At 45.0% G+C, this 17,773-nt stretch overlaps 1 protein-coding gene across 2 annotated transcripts in view; it reads right to left on the reverse strand.

Annotated features, from left to right (window-relative positions):
• Window positions 1-3,436: 3,436 nt before the first annotated feature.
• The window catches only part of NHSL1 (NHS like 1), a 145,955-nt gene continuing 131,618 nt past the window's right edge, over window positions 3,437-17,773 (reverse strand). For both annotated transcript variants that reach the window (XM_068985096.1, XM_068985097.1), the window contains 3 exons: window positions 11,066-14,203; window positions 10,412-10,544; window positions 3,437-6,100 (listed from right to left, as the gene is read on the reverse strand). In XM_068985096.1, the coding sequence (XP_068841197.1) occupies window positions 5,365-6,100; window positions 10,412-10,544; window positions 11,066-14,203 (4,007 nt within the window). In that variant the 3' untranslated portion in view covers window positions 3,437-5,364. The remainder of the gene's footprint in view (window positions 6,101-10,411; window positions 10,545-11,065; window positions 14,204-17,773) is intronic.

Genomic DNA, 17,773 nt, shown 5'->3' on the forward strand with positions numbered 1-17,773 from the left:
TAGTAGCCAGAAAAAAGTGATAGGAAGGTTGGAATGCCTGAACTGCTGGGAGAGGTAACAGGAAGAAAGTCTCACAGAAGGGGTGTTCTGGAATGTGCACAGTGCATGTGGCAAGGAGGCCTGTCAGAGTTTTGTCTTAGTCTATTTGGGCTGTTCTAACAGATCATCATAGATTCCATGGCTTAAACAAAGAGAAAAGTATTTCTCATGGTTCTGAAGGCTGAGGATTCCAAGATCAAGGTTCTGGCTGAATAAGTGCCTGGTGAGGCCCACTTCCAGGCTTGTAAATAGCCATCTTCCTCCCACCTTCTCACACAGTGGAGAGGGAGGGGGCTCCCTGGTCCCTTTCTCTTCTTTTAAGGACTCCAGTCCTAGCTGGGGACTCCACTCTCATGACCTCACTTAAACCTAATCATCTCCCAAAGGCCCATCTCCAAATATTAATACCATCACTTTGGGAGCCAGGGCTTCAACATCTGAATTTGGGGGGGAAGACAATTCAGTCCATAGAAACTGTGTTCCATGGGAGGGTTCAGAGGCGCCACCGTTTTCCAAGGCCAGTGGGCATGCACTGGTGCAAGAGGCATGCACATCACCAAGGACTCTGTGGAGGCTTTCTCTGCAGTCTGGGCTGGAGAGGCTGGGACAGGGCTTTGCTTGCTGAGAGCAATGTGGGTGATGATGCGACCTTGCAGGGGCCAGGTGGAAGTGCTCACTGCAAAAGTCAGGATGTATCAATTATATTAAACACCAAGGTCAAAATGGCAGCCAAGGGGGCCTGTCTTGTTAAGTCTTAGGAGATAGTTAATAGAACATGACATCCTTAAGGACAAAATACTTTGGCCGCCTGATGTGAAGAGCTGACTCATTGGAAAAGATCCTGCTGCCGGGAAAGACTGAAGGCAAGGAGACGGGGGTAACAGAGGACAAGATGGCTGGATGGCATCACTGACTCAATGGACATGAATTTGAGCAAACTCTGAGAAATGGTGGACAGGGAAGCCTGGCGTGCAGCAGTCCATGGGGTTGCAGAGTCAGACACAGTTTAACAACTGAACAACAGAGGATGAAATCGAGTAACCAATAAGAGAGCAAGGATGGATCAGCAGGGGGCCGAGATCATCTTCCCCCTCAACTCCTTCCAAACCCCACAAAACTGTAATCTCTTGCCCAGTTTCCAGATACAAAAGTCACTGGCTGAATAACTGGATCCTTAGGGGAAAGATCACTGCAATATTTCAGCAAGTGTATACACTAAAGATTCCGCTAGTGTTTTTCCAATAGGTCCTATGATCATTTACTCAGGTGACTGTACACTGGAGAAAGAAAAAAATACCCAGATGTGTCAGGGTTCAAATTGACATTTGATACCTAGAAACTCCAACTATCATCATAGTTCCCCTCCCATTTTAAAATGGGAGCATATGGACTTTGGAAAATAAATGGAGTTCCAGTCAGTTTGGCTTATAGTGGGTTCCCTGGGTCTGCAAACCCTCACTGGTTATTTCTCCAACCCTCAAATATATAATTAAGATTGACATACTTGACAGGCAAGATAACCCCACACTGATTCATTGAGTCTTAGCTCATGTTCACCATAGCCAACCCCTCTTATCTTCCTCTGAGAACTGTATCAGTCAACTGCAAAGCAGGTGACAAGTGACGTACCCAGTGGGTCTTGGAGGTAAACAGCCCAAGGCTGGTATGGTGACTCTGGATGTTATCAACGGACCAGGCTCCTTTCCCCTCTGCTTTCCATACCATTTGGCTTCTTTCATCCTTGTTGCTGCCTCAAATGTTGCAATAGTAGTTTATCCTCCAGCCTCCCATCCATTCGAGGGATAAAAGAAGGAAGGGGATGGTACCTACGCAAGAAAAGCAGCTTTCCTGGAAACTCACAGACTATTACCTATGTCTCATTGGCCAAAACTGTGCCATGTGGCCTTTCTGACAATGGGGGAGAGGGGTCGAAGTGTTTTGGTTGGTCTGAACCAATTTCAGGTGTTCTGTTGGTAAAGGAGAACTCATGTGGTGGGGGAGGGGGTCCCAGCAGGGTTTTCCCAGTGTTCTTCCTTTTCTATCTACTCTGACACTAATGTTTTATAGGATAGTTCATTGTACGTCTTTTTCACCAAGTTTGATGTACCTTAATTATCTCTAATCCACATTTTTCTTAGAACTCCCTCATCTTTACCTAGCACACAATTAAGAATTTGATAAAGGGTTTCTTTTTTTCATTGCTAAACAAATGACTATAGGTCACTAGTTCTGGTTCTGTGAATAAAGGCTGGCCTCTGTGCAAGTTAGTTTAGGGCAGCTCACTGCAAAAAACAAACAAACAAACCAACAACTATGTTATAGTAACTGAATAGTTTATAAAAGGAAATCAGACCTCAAGAATCAGGTCCATGTTTTATTCAAAAGACCCTTCTTCCCCACCTCAACAATATTCTAATATTTGTGAAAGTAAATTATCCTACTGTGCTCATTTCATGACGAAATCCCAGCAATATAAACAATTATACAAATTCAATTAAGCACATTAATGCAAAACCAACAAGGCCAATCTTGTGTTTCTCCTGTCCTCCCAGGATGCTCACCCCAGAGCTGGATGTGGTGTTGGTGGATGGAAAATAAGATCGAGATAAAGAAATGCCTCCTTCTCTTTCCTCAACGTTGTGATTCCTCAAACAAATATACTCTCATCACCACAGGAGAAGCAATGGTTACAATCAACATTCTTTAGAAACAGGAGGGCAGAAATCAGATGAAAGCTAAGGCTGCTTCCAACTGACAGACCAAATGGTCATTTGTTTCTCTCCCAACTCTCAGAAAAACAAGGTGGAAATAGCTTAGTCAGGATGGTGGTGGGGGCTTTCAAGTCTGGGGTGTAAGGAAGAGTCAATAAGGCTGCCTTCACTGAGTTTTTAAATACAATGTGTTCATTAACAGTAGCCAGTCCCACAGAGGAAATCAAGTAGCAAACCTGAAGATGCCTGTTCTGGGATGAGTCTAGATTCTTATCTCCCTATATTTCATCCATGTTGTGCAAAGCTCTCACATCTCTCCACGTGTCACATGACCTAGACTCTCAGTCAACACATTATTGGGATTTTATTCAAAAGTCCACATCACTTAAGAGTTGCTTTTCCCACTGTCCTTTTAGACGACACCATCCACAGTGTCTGTGATGTTCTCTCTCTTCTCTGTTGGGTCCTCACCTCCCACGGGCACCTTCTGGTCTTTACTGCTGTTCTGTCTGTATCCAGCAAAGCACTCAGCAGTTTGGTACAAGAAGACTGAACTCATCACTCAAAAATGCATGTACAAACAACAAGAACAAAAAAGGTTCAAATATTTACTTTACAATTGTTTTATTCAAAGCGAATGAAAAAACCTAGTATATTTTTCCTTTACAAATGGGGATTTAAAAAAAGTTTTATCATTAGTTTTGAGGGTACTTATCTTACCTTCAACATAAATGATTTATATATTAAATTTGTTTTCTGATAGCCAAGTACATTTTAATCTTTTTTAGGTAGCTATGAGACGATTTCATATCCGAAAGCCAATGTCATTTTTCTGAAATTGAGGATAAAAGATTCTTGTGCCCAATGTAGAATACACTTGCTCCAAGTGGTAGACAGTCCTTTCGCTCTTGGCCAAGTGTCAGGTTTTGATATCTGGTTGTGTGAAAAGACGTGTTTTGCTTTCTTCAGAGAATAGGAGTCTTAATTCTGTAGATTTATTTTTGTTTCAAGATGTATCTAAAATAGGTTTGTCATACTTTTAGAGGGTAAACCTTACAATGACTGGGCCTGTGCAGTCAAGCTTTTAGATGATAACTGTCACACCAAAAAAAGATGATAATTGGCAACCGCATTGTATTTAGGCCAATAATCTCAGTACTCTCATCTGAGGTCCTTCTGATGAAGAACACAAGATCTGATTTTATTGAACCAACAAATAAGTCTATGTACACGACAGTTGGGACAAAGTGGTCACAAGAATATCACATAAAAATAAATACTTTACACACTTTTCTTCCACGTCTAAAAGTGTTAAAATTCTAACCGGAGAAGATTAGAAGGTAATTAGCCAAATTCAATTATTTATAAAAAATATAAAAACACACAAACCAAATGATGCAAAAAATCTTTTAAATCTAAAACTCATTGCTCAGGGCTAATTAAGAGCCAAGCCCTGCCAATGTTTATCAGTTTATTTGACCAAAAAGAGCTAGTCAGCATTTTCTTCCAAGTAAGATAGTATATAATAGATTTTGATAAACCTTTCTAAGTGAGGACATGATACTGCAGGCAGTTCAAGGAAAAAAATAGCATTAACTTTTTCTTTGGTTTAACCAAAAGTTAGCAAATCTTGACATTTCAAGTGATAAGAAATTACCAAATCGAAGTTTAAACTCTGGTGTAAAAAAAAAGAAAAACAGTTGTAAAAGGAAAGGCTCCACCCACAGTTCTGTAGTGCAAGTTTTAAAGTTTAATTCTGAAAAATAATTTTATTGAATAAGCAGGAACCAAATTCCAGCAGTGTATCACTTACTCCGCTCCCCTACTCTCATCTCCTTTACCCTCTCTGCATGGGCCACTGTCATTTCTGTTCTCCAAGGAGGTCTCAGCTGCTACTCAGGGAGGCAAGGGATTAAAAAATGACCCACATTTCTTCCAACCAGGCTAGGAGTGGTGTCTCTGCTGCACAGCAGCAGACCCTGAGTTACAGCATTGCCATGTCCACATGTCTGTGTTTTTACAAAAAAGGAAGTACCTGAACCAATTCGTCCCTTAGCCCTTTTCCAACTTTCGGGGGTAACCACAACCCCCTTGCCTGGAAAGCCCATACCCCCATGTGCTCAGAACCAGCAAACCTACCCCTCTTTGCTAGAAGTAATGGTTCTCTCCCTGGAACTAATTTCCATAAACATGATACTTTTAAAGCAATTACCACCTAGCCCAGAAGGCTCCATTACTCTACCTAGCTTAACAGCTCTCTCCTATTTCTGTACATGCTGGTGGTGGTGGTGGTGTGTGTGTTTAATGTAAAAAGTGTTCTGAATGCACACACACATGTACATCCCTCCACACATTCCCAGCATTAAGCAAAAAAAACCCAAAAACTTCCCCAGGAAGCACTTTCAGAAGTTAAGCTTCTACTTGCATTTAAGCCACAGGGCAAGTGCCACGTGAGTCCTCATAGCCCTTCCCCTCCGCGGCGAGGCTGGCGGTGCCTGGGCCCACAGCACAGATGCTGAGCGGGATCAAGCGACAAGGCAGGGCAGGGGACCTGTCGGGCTTCCTGGAGCCATGTGCTGCACACCTCCCCACATCACCTGGGAGCTTCTTGCCCCTAACTCTTGTCCCCGGCGTGACCGCCTTGCTGTTCTGAAGGGCCCCTGCCCTCTGCGCTGGGCAGCCCCTCTGCCGGACCAGGAGCCTGGGCCCCCAGCGGGGCAGTGGGTACCCCGGCACAGAGCAGGCTGCCCTCATCCACACCACCCGCCGCCAGTCCATCCATCGAACATCCCCTCACAGCACCCGGGGCCCGAAGAGCCGTGCTGTCTGCGAGCTCCGTGGCTTCCCCTTCGCCCTCCGAGATGACGGTCATGGGGCTGCTCTGGATCCTGTTCCGCACGCTGTACCTGCTGCTGGCGGCAGAAGGCGGCGTTCGACTGCGGCCATACCTGGCGCCGGAGAAGGACAGACTCCGAGGCATCAAGCCTTCTGTCTTGGCCCACTCCTCCTGTGCCCTCCTGTTCTTGCTCGGGGAGCAGTTTGATGGGCTCTCGGGCGTGTCTGGCGATGGCTCCGACCTTGACCTCTGGAATCTAGGGTCTGTGTTCTTGAGCATCTCTGCTGCTGACATGCGGGCGCTGGTATCTGAGCGACTCCCCTTTTTCAGCAGCAGAGCTTTGAAGTTGTCACTGCTGGTGCTGCTCTTCCGGACGCTTCTCTGAATGGACCCCACTTGCTTCTGGGAGGCCAGGCTGGGGGCGGCACCAGTGGGTGTCACTGGTGGGGAGGGAGAATGGTTTCGGGAGTGATCATCTTCTGAATCTTTACGACCAAGGACTTTCCTCTTAGACCTGAGATTTAATAACATTAAGATGAAGGTTAACTCTTGGTGGACCACTGGATGTGGGCCACACACCACCCTGCCTCTCTTACTGATATTCAGGCCACCATCTATTATTTTCACTATGGAAAGTTCCAAACACCCAGGCAAAAAGAATAGTTTATGTGTGTCCATGACCCAGTTATGATAATTATTAACTTATGGTCACTGTGATTTCATCTCCACACTCACTGGATTATTTTGAAATAAATCTCAAACATCATATTATCTTACTTTGGATAGGATCATTTCCAAAGCTTTTCATAACTGCCATTTCTTATTTAACTCTTCTACATGCGACTGATATTGGGGCGACCTTCCTTTCTTTCTACTCCTCCATTTCTTGTTTGATGCTGGCACCTGAATGGCCTAGTAGACAAGCCAACTCCTAGAATATCCCATACACTGAGACAGGCCCCCTGCCTCAGATTCTCGGACAACGCTAACTATACATTCTCAGTCATTCTAGAGTTTGACATAAAACCAGTTTTCTTTAGCTCTTACTGGACCATATGTCAACTCCTAGAAATTCAACTTTCCGGAAAACAAGAATGAACCTTCCACACTAGATCCTGTTTCCTGACTGACATCCTCTGACTGATCCAGAGAATGTAAAGAATGGGGTAGAGAGTGAAAGAGGAGAGGCCTTCAGGGAGAGTAAAACTGTCCTGGGGGTAGTTCTTGTCCTCAGTCTCTAAGACTGTTTTCTGGGAGTGAATTACAGAAAATAAAGCAGATGATCCAAGTGACCCTTGCTGGTGTCTTTATAACCACCACTCAGTGTGGGATGAATCACTCAGCTAAGTGCAGGTTGAGCTTGCTTTAAGAAAACAATGTATTTTTAAAATATGTGGTTATACATCTTCTTCTGCCATAAAATCCTAGAACATGCAACAGACAAAGGTTGAAAGAATAGTATCTGAAATATAGAGATTAAGAGTTGAATCTGAGCAACTTTTAACTATGTAATCCTGGACCAGTAATTCATCTGTTTACAAGTTTTTCATACTTGTAAAATGCGGGTGATGATACCAGCCTCACAGGTTTGTGAGGATTCAGTGAGATAAAGGATCTCTGGAGTCATATAGGCCTGGCTTTACCCACTGTGGAAAGCTTCCTTGTTCTGTGACCTGGGGCAAGTTTCTGACCCTGTTTCCTATCTGGAAAAGGAGGAATAACATTAGATAGCTCATAGCTTATCAGTCGTGATAAATGCAGTTACAGCCTTAAAGTGTCAGGCATAGAGTAGGTGCCTAACAAACCTTTCAGTGTCATTTAGGGAAATGTAATTCTCCCTTCCTTCTATCAGCTCAGGCTTCAGTGATGTTTTTACATGTCCTGCACAGCCAGGCACAGGGGAGGATAGGCCTCTGATGGCTGCCCTGGGCTAGCTGCTTCCAGGATCCTCTCCGTGCTTCTGGCCAACAAGAAGACACCAAAATGAAAGATCAGAAGTGGTAAAAATCCAGCTAAGAGGCTGAATGGGTGACCAGAGCTGACATCACGCCACCTCCTTTGGGATGGCACTAACTGGCCTATGAAACTTAGGTTCCATGGTCCTCTCCACTGTCAACAAGAGCAGTACTTTAGAGTAAGTTACTGACCCACTCACAAAACCCATGGAAACAATAACACCCCAGAATTTCAGAACTGGAAAACAATTAGATGGATTGCTCCAGCCGGAAAAAGTAATCAACGTCCACAGGGTGAAGTCACACAGCTTAACACAAGAAGTAAAATTTGATGGACCATCTTTCCACATAGAGCACATGACCTCACAGTTTATTCTGGTTTCTTCCCAAAGACATCTCTGCTCATCTGATTCTTGCAGGTATTGGTTTTAGGATAATTTTTTTGTTGGGCTTTTAAATGGAGAGGGTGATCTGAGATCCATATAATAAGCCATAGCTATGTTTGATTAAATCTACAATTAAAGGCCTTTTAATTGTAGATTCAGAATGAAGAAAAGATGGGAATTTATAAAAGTATTGTTGTTTCTTAAGAGCAACTGCCCCCGAAAATGACAATTAAATCTAAATATAGGAATTCTTGGCATATTATGTATGCTACGTATGTATGTGTGTATATATATATATACACACACACACACACACACACACTGTGTGTGTATTTCTAAGGAAGATGGCTATTTAAAACATGCTTAAATAGTTAACACTGGCTTAAAAACTAATTACTTCAATAAATATAAAAACTTCACACTTCAAGTGGTGGTGTTCTACATTTTCCATCTGGCTTTAAATCTGAAGTGAATTAATTTGCATTACAAAATTTGAAAGCTGTGTTTCAATTTAGATATTCTTTATCTTAAAGTATTAGCTTAGCTACTGAAGGATATAAAATAAAGCCCTAAAACTCAAAGACTTTAGATGGCTTCCTATTATGTGTGCTAATATATTATCTATCTATCTACTAAAAATTAGCCTGTATCCTTGCTTTCTATCTGCAAACCACACCCTATTCAGTCTTTACTTCTATCATATGTACATGGAACAATACAGACTGGCCAATTTCTGCATCTGCTGTAGATATAACTCCCTAGTAGGAGAAACCACAGTTTTTTTTTAGTGCCTTAAGAGGGTTGCCAAAATAAAATGTAGAAGAGATTTTTCACATATTTTTAGGAAAAGTATGTAGTAATTTGGTCCCACAACAGTTGGGTTTGTCCCTGAGACTAAGTATTTAGTACACAGAGCAACCAGCAACACATCTTCTCAGTGGATGCTATTTTAAATATATATATATATGTCTGCATATTTGGCAACCCAGTGCATCTCATACCAAATGGAAGATGTCAGGCCTTGGAAGAATTTCCTAACAGTTAAATTCCAATTGGTTCCATTTAATTCAGAAAACAATCATGGGGAGGTTATTAGATGTCCAGCATGCTTCTGGTTAGAAACATCTGTGTAAATCTCTACAAGTGTCACTAAAGTTGGTTTCAAAGGATGTGGCATTTTTCATTTCCCCTGTTTGCAGGAATAATTTGATAACTAGCTACTTTTTAAATTTCTAATGACAAGAGACCAGTCAGACAATGTGACAGAGGCAGTGTTTAGCGTCTGTCAGGACATTATACCAATACTGGAACCAAAAGTAAAGAATACAATTCTTGACAAACACTTTGATTCCTCAGCTTGGCCGTTTGGCCCCCCGACCCCCCTGCCCCGGGCCAAGTTAGATGTTTACACCTTGCACGAGGAAGCTCAGGTAGGGATGGCACATCCTATGCTTTCCACCTCATGGGATCACAGCCACTTCAGTTAGATTCCAAGAACCAGGAAAACACTCCTGACACAGGTTACTCACACAGAGAATCAAATGATTTTACAGATGTTTAGTTTTAGGAGGAAGAAAGAGGACCTTGGTTCAGGGAACTATAAGGCCTTGGCAGCACATGGGCATTCATAAGAGTTATCTGAAAATATTGTGGTAAAGAATTCTAGGAGAAAGCAAAGGTTTTATACAGCATACAGTTTAAAGTACTTGCACAAATACAATCTTATTCATTTTTACAATGACACTGTCGTGAGAGAATTCAACTGCTTACAGCCAGAAAAATTAGGCAACAAGTCAAACTATAGTGCTAAATCACTCTTTAAGGTGATCGCATGTAAAAAGTACAACAGTTCAGGCAGTTACTCTGAAAAATTTACTCCACATTTTTTAAAAACCCAATAATTTCTGATGCCAGCAGATGGCACCAGCAGTATACAATAATAAATTTAAATTTCTTTTGCTCCTGTTTAAAAAAGATGTATTCTTTTATTGAAACATTTCAATAGCCAAAGAAGTTACACTATAAAAACCTAGTTTTTTCTGTAAAATGAAAATAATAAAAGCAATAAAACAAAACATTTAGGAAAGAAGTCCTGTAGAGCTAGTCTGTGCATGTTAAGTCCACAGAACACAGCATCCCTCATCCGAGACCGGATCACTGGCTACTTTAACCCAACTCTTGTAAACATTCAGTCAAATATAGTGACAGTGCATTTCTCGCTAGCAAGAGGAAGGCCAGCCAAACATCATCACACTGACCCTCTGTGCCCCACATCATCATAAAAATCAGTGGAACAGAATAAAAAAGAAACTGGAGTTGAGGGAAATAAAAATATAGAAACAAACTAGAAAAATCAACAAGCAAGTTAATGAAGTTCAGTTAGGTGAGAGTAAGAACATCAACAAAGAAAAACACACTGAGAACTGACTTGGAAAGAGGGGACTCATGAAGTAGATTCAACAAAGAGGAAGGAGTTTTGGATACCTGTGAATAGCTGCAAAAAGGTCTTCTGTGGTCCGGGGTCTCCTGGGGGTCATCACCTCATCACCCCTGTCGTCCTTAAGGAAGTCACAGGTCTCTGAGGAAGAACTGGCTGTCTCAGCCTCCGGCACCCCAGCTATGGAGAAGCAAGCAGGCAGACACAAGATGCATGAACGACTTGAATTTCAGTCTTTAGCCAAGCTCCCAAATATGCTTCTCTGCCATTCCTGACAACGTGAAAATCCCAGGGAGAGGCAGCAGGGTCTGTTGTCTGATATATCACAAAGATGGGGAAACGACACAAGCATGACAGTCAAAGCTCAGGCTTTTCTGTTAAAAGTCTAGATGAAACGGAATCTCTCTTAAATTTTGCTGTAACATTTATTTGCCGCTCTCTGGGGGGGATTACTCAGTTACTTAATACTCAGTCTGCTGCCCACCACCCCACCCCTTCTATTTTCTGCCCTTCTATGAGCTCTACCCTTAGAACTGGATATTAAAAAAAAAAAAAAACAACCCATAGAAATGCCAAGTTGGTAACCTAAGCGCGAGGCGGCACAGGGAGCCCCCACGCAGCCGGCTTGAACCTGAGCGTGCAGCAGCCCTACTCGCCTCAGCTGCGAACAGTCTAGGGGAACAAGAGAAAACCGGACTCACGCCCTGGGTCCTGCGGAGGCAGGCAGCGCTCCACACCGTTCCTGGCACCTGGTTCCTCCGCAGGGGCTGGCACCATGGGGACATTGGCTTCCACTCTGCCCGGGGACTCGGATCCTGCAGCTCCTCCCACAAGAACCACGGAGCTGCCAGAATCGGTGTCATCGGAACCAGCCCCTGCTGCACCGCTCTCTCGTGCCTCTGCGCTCGTGGGGCTAGGAGATGCCACGCTCACGTTCTCTGAGGGCTCCGCCGTGAAATCCCTCTGCGGAGGTGGCACCACGAGGAACAGTTTGGGCTTCTTGGAAATGGGGGGCGGCTTCCTGCTGGGCGACGGGCCGAGGGGTGGGGTGGCACCCGCTCCGGCCTCCGCCTCCCCGGCCGGGCTGTGACTCCGGAGGCCATGCTCGGCTGCACTGTCTTGGTGACCCTGAGTCGAGCTCTTGGCAGGAGTCGGAAGCGAGCTCGTCGCGGAGGCAGGCTGGCTTTCACTCTCCATTTCATGTATGCTATTTCGGGATTTCAGGAAAGCAGATGGCTTTAAATGATACTGGGGAACAACCGGAGTTCGTTTTTCCTGAGATGCGTGTTCCTGTAAGGGGGCTGCCTCGGTTCCTGAGTTCTTCTTCACCGGCCTCAACTGCACCGTCTGCAGCGCTTCGGTGGTGATCAGGGGCATGGGGACTCTGCTGCCCTCCTCCTTGATGGAAGGCTGTCTGCAGGCCTCCCGGGAGGACTCTGGCTGGCCAGGTTTCTTGAAAGAAGGCCTGGCATCTTTCATCAATTTGGGGTCAAGCGGTGGGGCAGGCGGGGGCACTGAGCGGGGGAAGGCAGGTGGCGGAGGTGGCAGGGAGTCAGATGAATCCAGAAAAGCGGGGCTCAGCGCTGTGGGGGGCGGAGGAAAGCAGGCGTCGGTGGCGGCACAGAAGGGAGTGAGCGCTTCTGGCGGCGGAGGCGGGAAGAGGGGAGATCGAGGCAGAGGTGAGCCCTCGGAGAGATCGGCCAGAGGCGGCGGGGGAGGGAGGCAAGGAGACTTGTCAGCAGGACACGGGGCTGGGGGAGAGGCGTGAGGAGCAGCCGCGAGCGGAGACACCAGCGTTGACTCCAGCTTCTTCACCGTCCCGCTTCCTTCGGTGGAAGTATTCGAGGAAAGAGACGTGGAGGAGGAGGAGACGGATACTGAAGACACAAGAGACGACTTCCTTTCTGGCACCTTGGGTTTGGGCTTCCCCTTCCCACTGGCTGGTGACACTGATTTTAAGAAGACAGGCACAGGGGTGAGAGCGGTGGGCGTGTTCGACTGGCTGGAGTACCCACTGGATGGAGAAGTGACTCTGTGCGACTTCTCCGGAGACGTGATCTTTGGTTTGACGGTGCCACCGAGCACCGGGGGTACCGCGGCCCGGGACCCTTCCAGGAGGTGGCGGCCTGGCCCACTTCCAGGTGATGCTGCGCTGCCGGCCGGACCGGCCCTGCCTGCGTTCCCCTGCTCTTCCTGCACTCCCGTGTAGTCAATGTAGTAGCCCCACGGGTCTGTGTACTCGGACTTGACGCTGCTCGTGTCGCTCTGTGCCGGCGTGAGCCCACACACGGAGTAGACGTTGGGGGCCGTGGCGGAGGTCAGGCTGCTGCCGGCGCTCACAGTGCTCTGGCTGCGGGAGCGAGGCAGCCAAGCTTCTTCGAAGTCACTGCAGGGGCTCTGGGAAGGCGAGCTGCCGCCCTTGCCCGGGAGGTTCAGCTGCAGTGAGTGCTGGAGCGAGGCAATCAGGCTCTCGTTCAGCACCTGCCCGTTCGACTGGACGTTCTTCTTGGGAACTCTGCGCAGAGAGTCCGTCCGAGAGGGTGGCAGGGGAGGCTTCTTGGCTTTCTTCAAAGAAATGCTTCGTGCAAGGGATTTGTCTTGGCAATTGGACCGGTCCCCTTGGTGTCTCTGAGCTCTTCCATCAAAAACATTGACTACGCTGTGCCTGGGGTTCCCAAAGCCATCATTACTATTGCACAGATCCCCAGGTCTGTGTCCAGAGTCCGGGTGCAGAGTAGGGGAGTAGCCATCGTGGTCCTCTGAATACACAGACCTGGTATCATCCTTGTTAGAGGTCTGGTCCAAACTGCAGCTGCTCGTGTTGCTTACAGGAGTGGAGTAACCGGGAGCTGCCAAGTGTGGCTTCAGTGGGGATGCCCGCCCACTACCTGAGGCACTGTATTCCCAGGGCTCCACGCTACCACCCTGGCCCCGGCTTCCTGAATAACTGGACTCACTCTTGTTGTCCACATCCTGGGGGTGGGCTGGGATGCTCAGGTTATTTCTACAGTTATAGGCCATGGCCTGGGACACATTCTCTCGATTTGCTGGTGTATCTAGAGAGACTTCGGAGTCACAGAGGGACAGCAGTGTGGTTGCACTGGACGAATGATGACCATCTTTCTGCCTGGAGAGGAGGTGGTCTCTGGATCTGACCTTTGAGTATGAAGATGAGCTGGTAATTTTACTGTCCAGCTGCCCTGAGCTCTGAGCAGTGTGAATCACAATGATCTCTGAAGAGGAGGAGAGCGTGGCATTTGGGATGATGCTGGTAGAGTAGCTCATGTGAGGAGACACCACACATGCAGGGCTGGTTACGTTTTCACCCTCAAAGTGCCTCATCTCCTGAGATTTGGGCCTCAACAGTGTTCCCATCCTCGGGGCAGTTCCTAGAGGCCCAAAGTCTTCATCTACTTGTGGGTGACCCCGTTGGTAGGGGAAAGCACTGCCCAGGTCTTCCGCAGGGCCCAGGGCACCCAGCCGTGGCTCCAGGGACTGAACATTTGCCCTTGCTCCAGACCGGGGAAGACTGTGGAAACCGGCGTCGCTGTTGAGGCGGGAAGGGAACACGACCCCGGCAGAGTCACTCAGCACTGACATGTTCCCAGAGGAGCCTGAGAAGTGACTCATCTGAGCAGCAATGCCTTGCCCCTTCTGGGCTCTGATTCTTCTCATTGAAGGTGGTACGACTTTCACTTCCTCAGTCTGACAGCTGGAATCCCTGGTTTCTGAGCGCTGTCCCGTAGATCGACAGCTGTCAAGCCTTCCGAGCGTAGAGTAGTGGTCTGGGGTGTACGCCGAGTGACCACCAACATCATCTTGGCCAGTGCCTCCCGAAGCTGGAGAGAAAGCATAAAGAAGCTCATCACCTAAAAATAAAAATCAGTACCTGAGTGCATCCTTGATCTCTCACCCTCTTCTGATTCTGTGGTATTGTACTTAAAAGAAAAAAAAAAATCTTTTCTATTTGGCCTAGTTTCTTTTTCCCTATAAGCACCTAGGTGACAGTTTAAGTCGTGACTGATGGCCCCCAGATGAAGACCTGTATGATAAATTTCATGTACTTCTTTTCATATATACCTCATAGCCTCCTACAGATTAAGTGCTGCATATGCAATTCTCAGGTACTCCCTTTGAGAACAAAGCTGAGGGCTCCTTGGAAGGTTTCCTTTTTACATAATCTCTTTTTGGTAAAGGTAAGACTCTCACCCATCCAGTGACTGTACAGAACATCCATCTAGCAATGACAGTCTTTCGCAAAGACAGATGAATGTAGCAGCTCAACAAAAGGGCTACAGAGGTATCATTTAGGAAGGATATTGGTATAGAACAGCATGAATTACATTAATATTTTATGTCAGAAGAAGTCCTAAGAAAAAGAAAAAAATGATTTACAGGCCCATCTGTGTTTCAAACATTTCATTATCCATCTTAAGCCATTATCATCTGTCTGTTAGTGACATTCAAAATTCAGTAGCAATCTGTTGTGTTCTGGAGAGGGAAAAAGCAGCAGGAACCGATCCAGTGAACATTTCTTCCAATTAGGATTATTCATTTCTTGGAGCTTTACAACCAAACAGAAAGCATAGTATGTTTAAAAAAAGAAGAAGAGGACGCAGCAGCAGCAACAGCAGCATGAGGCAGGGTTTACAGTAAAGAGAGGGAGGGCAATGGATGAAAAAAATCCTTACATGTAGGTAAAGATTTCAAACTACCTAGGAAAGAAGAGAAGCTCAAAATAAAATCATGAAGCCAAGAACTTAAAGTGTATAGAGAAAAAAAAAATCCATGCATAGCAATCACTAGGACCAATTAAATCTTGAAAAATAGTGAAACCATAATTCTTTCTAGGTTGTTATTATCCAACAAGGGCCCACAGGCATCACTGTTCACCTGGGTAAGGACACTGGTGATGATAGGATTCCCACGATCTCCTTCCCTACCCCACTTATACTAGCCTTCATATGACACCTGTCCCTGATTGGACAGCATAGCTCATCCAAACAGCAAAGCACGATATAGTCTTGAATCAACTGCACAGGAGAAGCCACCCTGCAATGAAGGTTCCCAAGCGTAAAGCTATTCCCTTCACTGTGATGATGGAGAATCATTTTTGTGCTCGTATCTTTGGCAAAGAAAATCTATTCCCCCCCTACCCCCTGCCAAGTACACTCACTGCACACTCACACTCCACGTGTGCATGTGATGCTCTCCCTCAGAAAAGGGAGAAGTGGGCAAAAGGGTAGGAACAGAAGAAAAATCCACTTTAAGCAAAGAAAAACAAAAGGTGCAAATATTTGCAGTCTAGTATTTTAGAGTGTGTGCAATGCTAAGTTCAGTCATGTCCGACTCTTCATGACGCTATGGACTGTAGCCTGCCAGGCTCCTCTCTCCATGGGATTCTCCAGGCAAGAATACTGGAGGGGGTTGCTATGCCCTCTTCCAGGGGATCTTCCCAACCCAGGGATCGAACCCGGTTCTCTTACACCTCCTGCAGTGGCAAGGCGGTTCTTTACCAATAGCACCACCTGGCAAGTGCTTTTAGAAGGTGGAGGGTTGACTTGGAGGACTGGATCAGTTTGCACCAGTTCAATCCAAACATTCAGCGCACCTTATTTCATTCTGATATGGATTTTATATTTTTTTCCTTTCAAATTTCCTTTCCTATTTTTTCCTTTCCTTTGTACTAGCTTTTACATGAGGTCAGTGGTAGATTTTTAAATGTCTTTACAGGTCAGAAACAAAATCTTGATTCTTTCAGGTAACAATGTTGCATGTGAAATCTAGGCTTCTGAAAATGGGACTATAGCCATTTCGTCACCACTTACAGTTCAACACAATTTTTAAATTAAAATAACAATGTTTTTCTAAAGACCTCTAAAATACATATACAAAACAACTCATATATTATTTATCATAGGGACCACCAAAATTCTACTCCTGAAATAGATCCTTCAATATTTTCACAGTACAAAAAGTGTGACATTATTACAGGACACAGATGAATGCCATCTTAAGTAGCAAAAATTACAAAAATAGAACCACAAATATAGTCCACTCAGCTGCTGCTAAAAATCTTGATGGGATTTACCTGATTTTAATTTAAATAAATATGAAAGCTTAAATTATTTAAAATAATTACACATTTTTTCTTTAACTTATAATACTACAAGATCTATCCAACTTTTAAAAAGACACATGTAATAAAAATAATGATAGAAATCTACAAGTTAGTTTTATTTAAGGCTTAATGTATGAATTAAAAAAAAAAAGTCTTGACAGGCCTAAAGTAATGCTCTCAGTATCAACCAACAAAAATTATTCAGAAGGAGATTCCTTTAAATGAGTCCTTTTCTGCTTAGAGAGTAACATACTGGGATAAGTTCCAGGAAAACACAGACTATTCAGTAGCCAAACATAGTTATATATGAACAAAATAATCTTCAGTTCAGTTCAGTCGCTCAGTCGTGTCCAACTCTTTGCGACCCCATGAATCGCAGCACGCCAGGCCTCCCTGGTCATCACCAACTCCCGGAGTTCACTCAAACTCATGTCCATCGAGTTGGTGATGCCATCCAGCCATCTCATCCTCTGTCGTCCCCGTCTCCTCCTGCCCCCAATCCCTCCCACCGTCAGAGTCTTTTCAGTGAGTCAACTCTTCGCATGAGGTGGCCAAAGTATTGGAGTTTCAGCTTTAGCATCATTCCTTCCAAAGAACACCCAGGACTGATCTCCTTTAGAATGGACTGGTTGAAACTCCTTGCAGTCCAAGGGACTCTCAAGAGTCTTCTCCAACACCACAGTTCAAAAGCATCAATTCTTCGGTGCTCAGCACTCTTCACAGTCCCAACTCTCATATCCATACATGACTACTGGAGAAACCATAGCCTTGACTAGATGGACCTTTGTTGGCAAAGTAATGTCTCTGCTTTTGAATATGCTATCTAGGTTGGTCATAACCTTCCTTCCAAGGAGTAAGCGTCTTTTAATTTCATGGCTGCAGTCACCATCTGCAGTGATTTTGCAGCCCCCAAAAATAAAGTCTGACACTGTTTCTACTGTTTCCCCATCTATTTCCCATGAAGTGATGGGACCAGGTGCCATGATCTTCGTTTTCTGAATGTTGAGCTTTAAGCCAACTTTTTCACTCTCCTCTTTCACTTTCTTCAAGAGGCTTTTTAGTTCCTCTTCACTTTCTGCCATAAGGGTGGCGTCATCTGCATATCTGAGGATATTGATATTTCTTATCTGTTTCTAAAAGATGGAATCTCATAACAGGTTGCTCAAATACAATTCCATGTATGTTTAAGATGAGAGTAAAGAAAAAGACACTTTGTCCTTTTATTTAAATGGAAGGCAACAAATCACATACCATAAATATGCTTTAAAGAGAAAATGTCATACCTGAT

This window comes from Capricornis sumatraensis, chromosome 13 (assembly GCF_032405125.1).
Source record: "Capricornis sumatraensis isolate serow.1 chromosome 13, serow.2, whole genome shotgun sequence".
NCBI classification, from domain to species: Eukaryota; Metazoa; Chordata; class Mammalia; order Artiodactyla; family Bovidae; genus Capricornis; species Capricornis sumatraensis.